General features: G+C 45.4%; 1 protein-coding gene across 1 annotated transcript in view; it reads left to right on the top strand.

Moving 5' to 3' along the window:
- Positions 1-13918, top strand: part of SMOC2 (SPARC related modular calcium binding 2) — a 441990-nt gene that overhangs the window by 238693 nt on the left and 189379 nt on the right. Inside the window, exon 7 of the mRNA XM_066595994.1 lies at positions 10188-10262. Coding sequence (XP_066452091.1) covers positions 10188-10262 — 75 coding nt within the window. The remainder of the gene's footprint in view (positions 1-10187; positions 10263-13918) is intronic.

Here is a 13918-nt window from a genome sequence, read left to right as displayed (position 1 = left end):
TTTCTTTTTAAAAAAAACCCTCTTTTGCAATTCTTTTCCCTATTTTCATGAAGCACATTAAACATTTCAGCTAAACCCCACATATGTGATATCACCGCTGGTCCCCTTTTGGGCGGGATTTCTGCAGCAGTTTCCACGGCGACATGATGCTACCGCGGATTTACGCCATTTAAAATGCCAAAAATTGCGGCATGCTGTATTTTAGTGCATTTTTTGGAAATGCTCATGGAAATTTGTGGCATGTTTCATGCGGAGGAAATCTGCAGCATTATCCCGCAGCTATTAGTTTCTATTGAACCTAAGGGCTAATGCTCATAGCCGGATTTCTGCCGCGGTTCACATCGAGTAAATCCGTGTTGGAAAAACGCTGCTATTAGGTTCTATTGAATCTAACAGCTTAGTGCCCACATGCGTCATTCTGCCACGGATTTACACTGTGGGAAAGAAATCGCAGCATGTTCTATTCAACCGCGTTATTCCGCGGCATGAGGTTTCCATTAATACAGTATTAATGGAGACCTCCTGGCGACTGCGGAATAACGTGCGTTATTCCGTGATCGCCAGCAGGGATTTTTTTGTTTATACAGCTAAAATACAGCATGCCGCAATTTTTTTTTCATGGCATAAATCCGCGGCAGCATCATGCTGCCGTGGGAACTGCTGCAGAAATCCCGCCCTAAAGGGGTCCAGCGGCAATATCACATATGTCAAATAATGGTTTTAGGAAAGAAAGATGGAAAAAAAAGTGGGGGGTTTTTGGACACTATTGATTTAGTGGCTGGCAAAGCAGGACGCCTGCAGCTGGTGTCCTGTTGCTATGACAACCCAGTGACAAAGAGGGAGCTCCCTCTCTCTGTGAATCCTTTTCATGTCTCCACCAAGCTGCTGCTCTCTGCAGCTCCCTGAAGGTGGCTGAAGGTGTGTATAAAGGCAGCCAATCAGCAACTAGCACAGAGCTCTGGGCACAGCAATGAGGATGTGCATGTGCCTGCCAATAAGAAGCTCTGGGCATTCCCTTCTCCTCAGCCCATCTCCACCCATCAGCCTGGTGGTGACAAGATACAAGAATACCCTGGAAGTGACCTCTCCGGAGAGCAGGTAAGAGATAAACTTAATCCCCTGCAGGGACTACAGATAGAGCTTGCTGGGAGATGTGCTTTGGAGTTCCTGCAGGATATAGGGGACCCCAATAAGAGAGCCGTGGGCTTTGTTTGCACAGCCTGAACTGAAGGCTGCTCCGTGGGAGAGGAGGGGGAGGAGTGCCTTCATATCACCACACAAGCCTCCACAAGAAGGACTGTGAGCACTGAGGCTGGAGGTTCTTCTATAACACAGGGCACTCAGAGCAGAGAGCTGCTATTCCTGCTCCGCATGGGACTGTAGGCTGCTACTCAGGAGAGGAGGGAGAGGAGTGCCTCCATATTACTACACATACCTCCACAAGAAGGACTGTGAGCACTGAGGCTGGAGGTTCTTCTATAACACAGGGCACTCAGAGCAGAGAGCTGCTATACTTGCTCCGCACACTTCTGGTGGTCTCCAATATTATCTCAGCTTTTAGTGACACCTCCTACTATAAGGTCAATAATTCTAAATCTTTGATACTAAACATTGGCCTACCAAAGACAGTAGAATCCCGCCTATAAGTGGGTAAATAAGTCACTTCTTTATTTTGGAATAAATGTCACCTACCTGCTGAGTGATCTTTAGGAATTAATTACTTACCATGGGGGAGCGATTTGGTAGTCAGCTACCTGCATGGTGGGAGGATGCATCTATATGTACTCCTTACTCAGTAAGTAATGGCCGTTTTCTGTGATTGTTTAAATTTTTTTTTTAATATTTCCTTTTCTGTGATGCATTAGGAATTATTTTTTTTTTTTAAACTCGTTTTATTGACAAGTGAACATCATGTCAAATAACAAAAGAAAAACGTTTGCAGTACAAAGTCATACATATGGGCTGGAGGCCAGTCGACCATGCAGCCTACAGTGTTTACACAATCTAGTGCTTTCCATGAGCGCGAGGCGGGGAAAGAAAAGGGATGGATACGGGGAGGTGGTTATTGAAGGGAAGGGGTAGTACGATGGGGTGTGTAGTGGAGGGCATGTGTCTGATGTAGGAGTACACTTATAGGTACGCATGCGCATTTGCGAATAAGGACGACTATGGGAGAAAGACATCGTAATATAGATCAGGGTCGGGGGGGGGGGTTCTCCGGCATGGTCCCCCAGGCGGGCGGCCAGGCGCCCCCGGCCCGGCTACAGCACCGCTAGGCCCCTAACGTCGTCCGCGTAGTGCTGTTATGGCCATGGTAAGTGGCTGCGGAGGAAACAAGGTTAGCGGTGAATCGCACCATAGGCCCCACACTTTTTCAAATTTGTCCGGGCATTTGCGTGCTTTGTAGACTAGGTTATTATAGGGTATAGTTGAGTTAGTAATTTTTCTCCATAGTGCCAGGGTCGGGCCCCTCCGGTCCATCCATCTCAGTGCAATAACTTTTCTAGCTAGAAATAGGACTTCTCGTAAGAAGATTCTGTCATAATGTTGCCATTGCTCTTCGTCGAGAATGCCGAATAGGCATATTTCTGGGGTGATGGGAACCGGGATGTCAAGGACCGCTGAGAGCAAGTTGACTACCTCGCCCCAGTATGTCTGGACTGTCGGGCAGTCCCAGATCATGTGCCAAAAATCAGCGTACGTGCATGTGCATCGGATACATTGCGTGGATGGGATCCTGCCCATCTTATATAGTCTTGCCGGGGTAAGATAGCATTGATGGATTATATATAACTGCGTCATTTTGTTGTTTGCTGAAGGTGAGACCGATAAGGGTGATTCTATAGCTTCTTGGAATGTTTCTTCCGTCAATGTTGGGATTAAGGATTTCCATTTAGTTAGGGCAGGGGGAATCTCCCGAGCCGCCTTTGAAGTTATTAGGTGAGAGTACAGTGTTGAGGTGAGCCCTCAGGGGCCCTGTGATCGTAGTACTCCTATTAGTGGGTAGTGGGATATGGTGCTGTTCGCTGGGGGGAACTGCGTCTGGAGCGCGTGCCGAATCTGCAGGTATTTGTAGAAATGGGTTCGGGGTATTTGATATTGGTTCTGCAATTGCTCAAAAGATAGTAGCACATTAGAGTTGTATAAGTCGCCCAGGCTAACAATCCCGTACTGTTCCCAAGTCTCCAAATCAGTCAGTGGCAGTAGTTCCCTCAGCCCAGAATTTCTCCACAGGGGCATGTCTGCGATTATGTCGAGGAACCCGCTCACTTCTCTGGCCTTTCGCCAAACTCGCGTAGCCAGTTTGTGAATGGGTAGCATCTTACCCCTCACCGTAGTGGGGAACTCCAGCACTGGCCACAGGTTGGGGATGTTTAGGGTATGCGCCAGGTGGTACTCGAAGTTGGGCAGTGGGCCTTCACTCAGCCAGCATTTTAGGTGAAGCAATTGACCAGCTATGTAATACAGGAATAAGTCTGGGAGTGCCGACCCGGCCCTATCCTTGGGTCTCTGGAGTGTAGAGAGTTTAAGCTTTGGGCGAGAGCTTCCCCATATAAACGAGGACATAAGAGAGTTTATAGTCCGAAAGAATCTCATCGGGACTGGCGCTGGGATATGCTGCAGGATGTAAAGACACTTGGGTAGGACTATCATTTTAATTAGGTTGATACGGCCTGCAACCGACAGGGGCAGCGATCCCCAGACTTTGAACTTAGACCTACAAAGGTCCAGCAGAGGAAACACGTTCAAGTCCAGGGTCCGGCTTGTTGTGTTGGTGATTTGAACTCCTAAATATTTAAAATCATTGGAGACCTGTAGGCCACAGAATGAGTGTGTAAGCCGCAGGGGGTTTTGTACAGATATTGGCATTAAGGCAGATTTTGTCCAATTAATATATAGACCCGAGTAACGTCCAAATTTGTTAATGATGTCCATGGCGCGGGGCAGGGTCACCATCGGGTCAGACATAAAGAGCATGAGGTCGTCGGCATATAACGCCACTCGGTCCTCCCTATCTCCTATTACGACTCCGCGATAGATTGGGCACGTCCGGAGCATAATGGCCAGTGGCTCCATAGCCAGGGCGAAGAGAAGTGGGGAGAGAGGGCATCCCTGTCTCGTACCCCTGAACAGGGGGAAGTATGGAGAACAGGTGCCGTTCACTGAAATTGCCGCCACGGGCGTTTTATATATTAGGGAGATCCATTGAATGAATCTGTCTCCGAACCCAAATCTCTTCAGCACCTGGAGCAGGAAAGGCCACTTAATGGAGTCAAAGGCCTTAGCGGCATCCAATGAGGCCAGGGCCCAGTCCATCTCCCCCTCCGACCCAACCTGTGTTACCACCTGAACTCGCCTCAGGTTTTCTCTCGTGGATTTGCCCGGCATGAAGCCGGTTTGGTCCGGATGTACCAGATCTAGGATGATGTTATTAAGGCGCCGGACTAACATTTTGGTTAGGAGTTTATAGTCTGAGTTGAGGAGGGAGATGGGCCTGTAGGAGCCGCAATCCAGCGCATCCTTCCCCGGTTTTAGGATGAGCACAATAGTTGCCTCGTAGAAGGATGGGGGCAGGGAATTGTTGCTATAGGCTGCGTTGTATGTTGCCAGTAGTGCGGGTAAAAGGAGTTCTTGATACCTTGTGTAGACTTCTATTGGTAGGCCATCCGGACCCGGGGCTTTACCGCCGGACATCTCCCCAAGAGCCTCCGTGAGCTCATCCAGTGTGAATGGGGCGTCTATTAGTGTCTGCTGGTCATGGGTAAGTGTGGGGAAATTAATGTTTGATAGAAAGCTCTCGAGTTCTTGCTGCGTGGCGTGGAGTCCGGTGGCGTACAGCTCACTATAGAAACGCTGAAAACGCGCTCCTATTGCTTTCTTTTCGTGAAGGATCTCACCTGTCTCGGACACGATACGGAGTATCGATGGTGATGCCGAGTTTTGGTGTACTAGGTGAGCTAGTAAGCTACTGGACTGATTGCCAAGTTCGTAGAATCGCTGCTTTGCAAAGAAGGATGCTCTGCGGGCCTTTTCTTGTAGGTGGATTAGGTATTGCCTTCCCTGCCTTAACCATTGCTCTCTGTGTTCGTCAGATGGGTCCGCAATGTAGGTTGCCTCTAGGCACAAGTATTGGGACGCCATCTCGCGTTCTAGTATAGAAGATTCCCTTTTTATATATGAGATGGATGATTTTAAAGCGCCTCGTAGAAAGGCCTTCAGTGTCTCCCACAGCAGTGTCGGGTCGACGTCTGGCTGATTTAATTCCAGAAAGACAGCGAGCTAGTCATGGATCCTGTCGTTTGTGCCAAACAGGCTTAACCAGAATGGATGTACCCGCCAACTATGCCGATATGCACATGTGTCTGATGTAGAGATTTCTATGTATCTGGGGGAGTGGTCTGATATGCCCCTGGGAAGATACTCAATGTGGGTTATTGCAGTGCATAGCCTTGCATTCCCGAGACAGTAGTCTATTCGGGAGAGGGCATTCCTGCCGGCTGAGTGACATGAAAACTCCCGAGCCGCTGGTCGTCTAAGTCTCCAGGCGTCTTGCCATCCGACCTCCTGTAGGAACAGTGCCAGGGGCGAGGGGCCAGCCTGGGTCGGGTGGGCCTGCGGGACGCCGAGCCTGTCCATCTGCGGGTCCAGCACCAGGTTCAGGTCACCCATACATAATACCGTGGCGTTGGGGTATTGGGAGGCAAACTGGGCGGCTTGATGAAGGATTGCTATATTGGCCGGAGGGGGGAGGTATATTCCCACAAAACTCTGAAACCCCATCATCCCAGGTACATAGCTTAGGGTTTTCACTGCCTAACGAGGGGTTGGCGTAGGTGTCCAAGTCAGCCAGAATATACATTTGTGTGTAGCGGATTCTACCCATTATTTATCACTCTACAATGTAATCAAGCAAAGTAGGCAATATATAGGTATGTGGTATTAAGAGACGGCAGGAAGGGAGGCGGAGGGATAGGGGAGGAGAGGGAAGGGGGAGCAGCGAGGGAGCAAGCATAAGTGTGTACATTTACGGGATCAAGTATTGCAAGAGATGTTAAACTGACCATCCTTGAATGTCCAGATACTCTACTCCTTGTCAGGTATCGGCGTCACTGTGTCCTCAAGTTGGGATATACGCGTCTCCACCTCTCCAACTCTACTTCTGAGAGTATGCATGTCTTGCCGCAACAGTCCAACATCTATTTTGACTTCCTCAATTTTCCCTGTCAATGAGGTGGTGCTAGAGTGGATTGCTTCCAGGAGCTGTACAGTAACTTGCCTCAGCGTCGGCTCCTGCTCGACCTCCGGGGAAAGGGGGGGCCCCGAAGCCCCGTTCACCCCCACGTCTGGTCCAGCCGATTGATGCGGGGTATCGGTCATTGGCTCAAGTACGAAGGCCCTAAGGCGCTCCGTTATCGTGGGGGAGTACTACGGCTCATCTTGGAGGACCTGCGGCTGCCCCGCCTGCGGGAGGAGGACGGCGGAGGTATGTTTGAGGTCTTTATACGATGGGGGATCAGCGGAGGATCTCCCTTTACGAGGAGGCTTGAGATGTATAAGTACGTCCCGTTTCAGATGGAAGGTGGATTTTAGATTGCAGAGATTTCTATATTACGTGGCTTAGGCGGTTTATCAGTCGCGGCGTGGTTGACGTTTATTGTTTGTTTCGACCAGGAGAAGGGCCGCGGTGGTCACGGGTTCAGCTGTCAGGGTGCGGCTGGTGCAATCGCGGCGCTTTAACTGAGATGGGGGTATGGAGAGGGCCTGAAGGCCAGCAGTCTGGTACCGCGGTTTGACGGTACGCCGCCCGTCGGTCTCTGGAGCTTTTTATTAAGGAGAGGTGGGTGGCCGGGGGTGCCCCCGCTGTACTTGGATCTGCGGGTGGTGGTTGCGCACTCTGAGCAGCAGGGTCGCTCAATTGTGGGTGCTAACTGCCAGCCCCTCTTGTTGGGATGCTTTGCAAGGTGTTATGGCTGTGGGGCAGACAGTGTGTGCCTTGTATGGCTCTGGCCCCGGTGTGCTTGCCGAGACAGGGGGGTGGTGCACCGAGCCCCGTCTGTGTAGCTCCCGAAAGGGTCAGGTCGGGGTATCCCCGCTCTCCCCAGCGCCCCCCCGCCTCCAACCGGCCCGGCGGAGAAGCTCTAGAAGGAGCCGGGGAAGGAGTGTTATACTTGGGGCACTGCGCGGGAGTCCGCTCCATTCCGGCGGCCCCTCCCCCCTCCTGTGCCGCGCGGGGACTTCGGACAGTCGGGTCCGGGGTGTCACCGCTTCTCCGGAGCTCCCGCTAGCTGGTGTCACCTCCCAGTCCGCACCCCCAGCCGTCGCTATCCTCAGGGGATCCTGCGCTCTCACTGGGTCTTCTTGTTGCGCGCCGGGCTCTCGCCGCCGCACCCGACCGGAAGTCGCTGTATCGGAGCCTGGGGAGCGGGCCCTGATCCGGGGCTGGGGATTCTTCTGTCGGACGCCCGTCAGAGCTCCCTCCGCCTCGCCACGGGTGCTCAGCTGGACTTGGGTGAGTACTGGAGCGGTTTAGGGGGGTCAGGCAGGCAGGATGGGTGCAGGATGATGGGGTTTTCTGCGGAGCTCAAGCTGCGTGCGACTTTACAGCATGGCTGCTGGACACGCCCCCCGCATTAGGAATTATTTACCTCTACTAAAAAATATTAGACAAGATCTTGCCAAACTAAATGTTCAGGGATTTTTCATGGTTGGGTGGAATCACGACAATCAAGATGTTGTTTATCCCAAAAATTCTCTATGTAAAAATCTCCCCAATATATCTCCCAATATCTTATTCACAACAAATTCAAACAATAATTTGAAAAAGGTTAAAGCTACAATACTATTCAGACTAGTAAAAGATGGAGGTTGAGTTGTCCTTCTATATTGCAATACAATTATGCCACTCTACTAGATCAAGCAAAATACATATGGCAGGGTGACACTTCTAAGATTTTGTTCCAATTGTAATTATTTTTGGGGGGTAAATTTGCCCTGTCAGATCTTTTGTATGCTACAGTGGTCTTTAGGACAACAACTGAAACAAATCACTCCACCATAAAGGGGCAATAAAATTAATAAAAGTAACCTATTCATATGTAATTATCTACATTGCGATGGGGCAATTTTGGAGGTACACATACCATTTCTAAATTTGGATATGTGGAAAGTCAATAGTATATTAAAAATCTCTGACTTATGATCAGAAGATAATATGATGGATTTTATGACTCTATCTAAAAAGTTTCTCCTAAACAAACAAGATTTTTGCAAATATCTGCAAATAAGACATGCTTTGGCTCTTCTCCGAAATTGCACTTTGCAAACTATTTCTTAACTCCAAATTTGGCTTACATCTACTGTGTTGCGGAAAGGAGGTATATCTCACTGTTATAAAATGCTTCTGAATTGTTATCCAGATGATAGATCATCATACAGATCAAAATGGGAAAAGGACTTAGATGAGCAATTTCTACCTTCACAGTGGTCTATGTACTTTTTGATAATAAGCTCCATATCCAAATGTACTTCCCACTTAGAACTAAATAGAAAAATTCTATATCATTGGTATTATACTCCTCAGCTAGCTTCCTTTTACAATACCTCTAATAAATGTTGGAGATGCCCATCAGTGGGCACTATGATTCATATATGGTGGGACTGTCCCCCAGTATTAAGATTATGGAAAATAATAGGAAAACTGCTTTGAAACATTTGCAGCTTCCTAATAATAATAAAGGCCCCTCTAGCTCTATTAGTATTTAGCATAGAAAGTTATCCAAGAAATTGCCAAACCGTGATTCTACATTTTACTCTAGTAACCAAAACCAAGATAGCTAAATACTGGAAAACTGATAAAGTCCCCACTATAAAAAAAATCATAGCGAGCATAAATCATAATTGCTGGTACGAATCTATGATTGCATCTTCCTGTGATAATAAATCATCCTTTTTAATAAATTGGATTTATGGTTATCAAGTAGACATAATACATTAATGTATTAAAAAATCACCAAGTAGTGACTATATATTCAATTGGAATAAAGAATCTGGATCATGAATATGTTGGAACACTATAGGCATGTATGTTTTTCTTTTTTTTCTATATTGTCTCTACTGCTACTTTTTCTAGCATACACAGTAGGCTGAATTAATTAGTATGTTTATTTTAGTTATAAGTTGATACAGGATATCTTAATATGTTGACTATAAAGTTGTGGTGAACTATGTTGAGCAAATTACTTGTATAGAACATCAAGCTATTACATTAACATCATAGTTCAATATAAACATATGTATATTGTGTAATATGTTATTTTTGCTATATTTGGGAAAACGTTTCAGTAAAAAGAAATGTGATTTAAAACCTGATTGAAGGTGTCCATAGTAGAGATGAGCGAACGTGCTCGGCCACGCCCCTTTTTCGCCCGAATACCGCGATTTCCGAGTACTTCCGTACTCAGGCGAAAAAATTCGGGGGGCGCCGTGGCGGCACGGGGGGTAGCAGTGGGGAGTGAAGGGGAGAGGGAGAGAGAGAGGGCTCCCCCCTGTTCCCCGCTGCTACCCCCCGCACCGCCACGCCTCTCCCCGCCCCCCGGCGCCCCCCGAATCTTTTCACCCGAGTACTGAAGTACTCGAAAATGGCGGTACTCGGGTGCGTAAGTACTCGAAACGAGTACGTTCGCTCATCTCTAGTCCATAACCTTTAAAATTGGGTATAAAAAAGGAAAACAGAAACTGCAGTATTTTTGTCCAAGGCTATATTTGGTACTGGAACACACTCATAGACTGTTCCTTTTAGGCTATGTGTCTAGATGCAGTGGAAAATTTTCTGCTATGTCTCCCAGCAAATTGATGGTAAAGCTGCAGTATATTTTACATGCTACATGATGATTTTGCTACCGACGTTGCTGCAGATTGTGCTGTAGATCAATTTCAAAATTCTGCTCTATTACATTGAAATTACTGAAATCCAGGATGAAAATCCACATCATAATGCTTCAGAATGAGCATTCTCCAAAATCTGCAGCATGCTCATTTTTCTGTGCTAATCAACAGGTAAAATCCACAGCAAATCCAATTTGAATTCATTGTAGTTCAACTTTTGTTTTATATTCTACATATAACTTTAAAAAATATACATGATATTAAATATATAAATTCTTCATTTTGTTTTCCTTCTTTTTTAGATTTTGCATCTCGCTATCCGACTTTATGGACTGAACAAGTGAAAAGTAGGCAAAATAGAACCCACAGAAATTCAGGTAAGGCAAATTCATGTAGAAATAAAATAGTGACAGTAGCACCTACACAGACCCCGGGTTCGAGGGGAGGCTTTTTATTTCAGGCAAACAACGCTGGCTCGTACAAATGTATTTGGATCCATGATCCATGTAATAACGCACGATCTTTACATGAAAAGCCGCATCCGGGGTATCATAAAGGAATACTCAGGTCCTAAAAGGATTTCATCTTTTATTGTGTCCACACAAGCTGACAACGTTTATCAAGTCAAAGACTGCCCGTTGCAGTCGAAACGTTGTCAGCTTATGTGGACACAATAAAAGATGAAGTCCTTTTAGGACCTGAGTATTCCTTTATGATACCCCGGATGCGGCTTTTCATGTAAAGATCATGCGTTATTACATGGATCATGGATCCAGATACATTTGTACGAGCTCTTCACATAAAGGTAAGGCGAATTCTATATTTCACAATAAGGGTACATGCACAGAGGCAATGTAAAAGTTGCACTCGTGATTCTCGGGCGCAATTCACATCGAACAGCTCTCGGACATGCTGTCTGTGTGCTGTCCAATGTGCTGAACCCTACATGTTGACATATGCTATTGTCTTCTGAAAATCAGACAAGAATTGGACATGCTGCAATTTTGTTTTACTCAGATTATCAGTCCGAGTAAAAGGAAGCTCGTGTGCATACACCCATTTAAATTTCCATTCAATTTTTGGACCAATTTTTCAGTTTGTAAATCACATAGAAAAAAATGTGCGTATACCCTAAGTGGTTAATTATAGTAGGATCCTGTCCATCTTCCAAACTAAAACTGCTCATAACCTATCATTAGGATATATCATCAATAGCAAATACAATAAGTCATCAATAGTTTTAAACTGGGAAATCCCTTTACCCCTTAAGGACATGGCCTATTTTCGGCTTACGGACGCACTGATTTTTGGGAATTTTCATTTCCACATTTCCAGAGCCATACCTTTTTTATTTTTCTGTCGACACAGTTGTATAACGGCTTGTTTTTTGCGTGGCGAATTATAGTTTTTATTGGTACCATTTTGGGGTGCATATAATGTTTTGTAAAACCTTTAATCTTTTTTTTGAGAGCAGGGAGAGAAAACACCACTTCGGCCATTTTTTTTACAGCATCACTCAAACAGCCTAAATGACACAATACATTTTTTTCTGCGGGTTGATACAATTACAACAATACCAAAAACATAATTTTTTCCACTTTTGCACCCTGTTTTTGGAAATTATAATTATTTTTGCATGATTGCATTCAAAGTCGCATAGCCTTTTTATTTTTCCATGGACAGAGCTCTGTGAGGGCTTGTTTTTTGCGCCATGAGCTGTAGTTTTTATTCGTACCATTCATATAGCTTTTTTGATCGCTTTTATTGCACTTTTTTAGAGGTAAAATGAATAAAATAAACATTTTCACTCCGTTTTCTTTATGTTTTTTGCTGTGCAGGATAATTTGTGTCCTCAAATTATAATATAGGTCGTTGTGGAAATGATGATACCAAATATGTGGGGTTTTCTTAAATTTTTTTCATACAAAAAGGGGAAAATGAGCAAAAAAGGTTTTTTTTTTACTTATTTTTTAAATTTTTTTTTCTTTTTTACACTGTTTATGTCCCTGAAGGGGACCTTACCAATAACAGCTATGATCACTAGGGTAAGGCATTGCAGGACTTATGTTCTGCAATACCTTATCGTTGGTTATAGCCATGCCAACCTGTTGGCCCTCCGCGATTACATCGCGATTATATTGCGGGGCTTCGATGATGTCACAGAAGAAGAGTACTTCCTCTGTGAACCCTTTACACGCCGCGATCTACATAGATCGTGGCATGTAAGGGGTTTACAGCGGAGTTGCTGTACTGAAGAACCCCCGCTGTTGGAGGTCAGCTAACAGTAAAAGCCAGCTTCCGCTGTTGGTTGGCATGGCACCTCTTCAGATCCCAAGAGAGCCACATGGCGTAAGCTTACGTCATGTTGCCTTAAGTGTCACTCTGTTATGACATAACCTTACGTCCTGTGGTGGGGAGGGGTAAAAAACATCCCAAACTACTTGCTGCAATGTTAGCGTTAGGAACTTAAAAAGAAAGAAGTAAGGTGAAAAAAGAGCAGAAGTAGGCGGGCTTGGTATTTCAATAAAACTTTGAGGGAGATTTATTAAGACTGTTTTTTAATGTTTAAACCAACGTTCACTGGAGTCGCACACTTAAAACATTTGTCACAACCTGAGTTGTCAAAATGTAGGGTAAGGAGGTGCAGGAGATGTTATAATGGTGTGCCTCTAAGCAGGTGGAGGTAATTGGGTTATAGCAAAAGTCAAAACTGTACTAAATACACGTCTACATCTCTCCTTTGCAAGGTGTTTCACTTTTTGAACATTGCATAGCATATCACAGAACAGTCCCAAACATTTAAAGTTGAAGAACACAGCGCCCACGCTCTGAAATGGTCTCTTACAGCTGGGCTTACTGCCTGAAAGGATACAGCCTATAGGTCTTTAGACAGTCTTTCACCACTCTCCAACTCAGCAATACAGTATCTAGAACTTGGCAATGCAGTCTTTAATTCTTGGCAAAAGTGACAGGTTTCCACACGGGTTTAACTCGCAGCACACCTCAGGGTTCTTCAAACCAAACCGAAAAGGGGACTAATAAGTCCAACGGGTGCACGCCAGCAATGTGGGGGTCAGAGCCTCAGAAGACCCCCCAAAGTATATCACAGTATCTCACAAAAAGGTTCGTGGCAGCATCCAGGGCGTAATGCAAAAATAAATAATTTATTCCTCCAAGAACATGCTACGTTTCGACCCTCATGGGGTCTTTCTCAAGCATAGGGATATCATTCACAAAACAGCACTATATAACAAAACAATCCATATACCACCACCAATCACCCTTACAGATTCCCATGTGTGTGCAATAATCATTACCTTCAGGCTCAACCTCCTGGTCCAGTAGTTTTCCATTACCAATAGCATGGGGCATGGTCTCCACGGCTGTCTCCATGTGCAGTATCCACCACTAATGACCGGCGTGAAGGTAATGATTATTGCACACACATGGTTTGCCATGGCTTGCAATTGCCTATGATTACTATTGTAAGTGATAAGGCTTTGCAGTACAGAAGTGCATTTTCACCTATTTGTATAAAAAAACAAAAAAAACCCACATATTTCGTATCATCGTATCTGTAGCAACCTGTACAATACATTGAACACACTATATATCCTGCGTAGCAAAAAATGTAAATATATCTCCTAAAAATGGAGGCAATGTGCTTATTTTGTTCATTTTGCCTCCAAAAAAGCGTAATGAAATCAAAATAACTGCATGTACCCCAAAATGTAATAGCGTTTTGCGCAATAGTGGAAAATCCTTTTAAAAAAGTAATATTTTTGGTATTGTAGTCTTACCGACCTGCAGAAAAAACGTATCATGTCATTTACGGTGTTCACCTTCTCCTTGTCAGGTGTTAACTTGTGAGTGATGTTGAACAGTGGCCAGTATGCCCATGGCAAGGCAACACAAATTATCAGCATTCAAGTCAGGCATGATAGTGGGTGCCAGACAGATGGGATATTCCATTTCCAAGGTTTTGCAGGCATTTAACATTCCTTAATCCACTGTGTCACATGTGTACCATAAA

The sequence above is a fragment of the Eleutherodactylus coqui genome, chromosome 3, assembly GCF_035609145.1.
Source record: "Eleutherodactylus coqui strain aEleCoq1 chromosome 3, aEleCoq1.hap1, whole genome shotgun sequence".
Classification (NCBI taxonomy): Eukaryota; Metazoa; Chordata; class Amphibia; order Anura; family Eleutherodactylidae; genus Eleutherodactylus; species Eleutherodactylus coqui.
The sequence above is the reverse complement of the archived record's forward strand: the minus strand, read 5'-3'. Positions and strand labels throughout refer to the sequence as shown.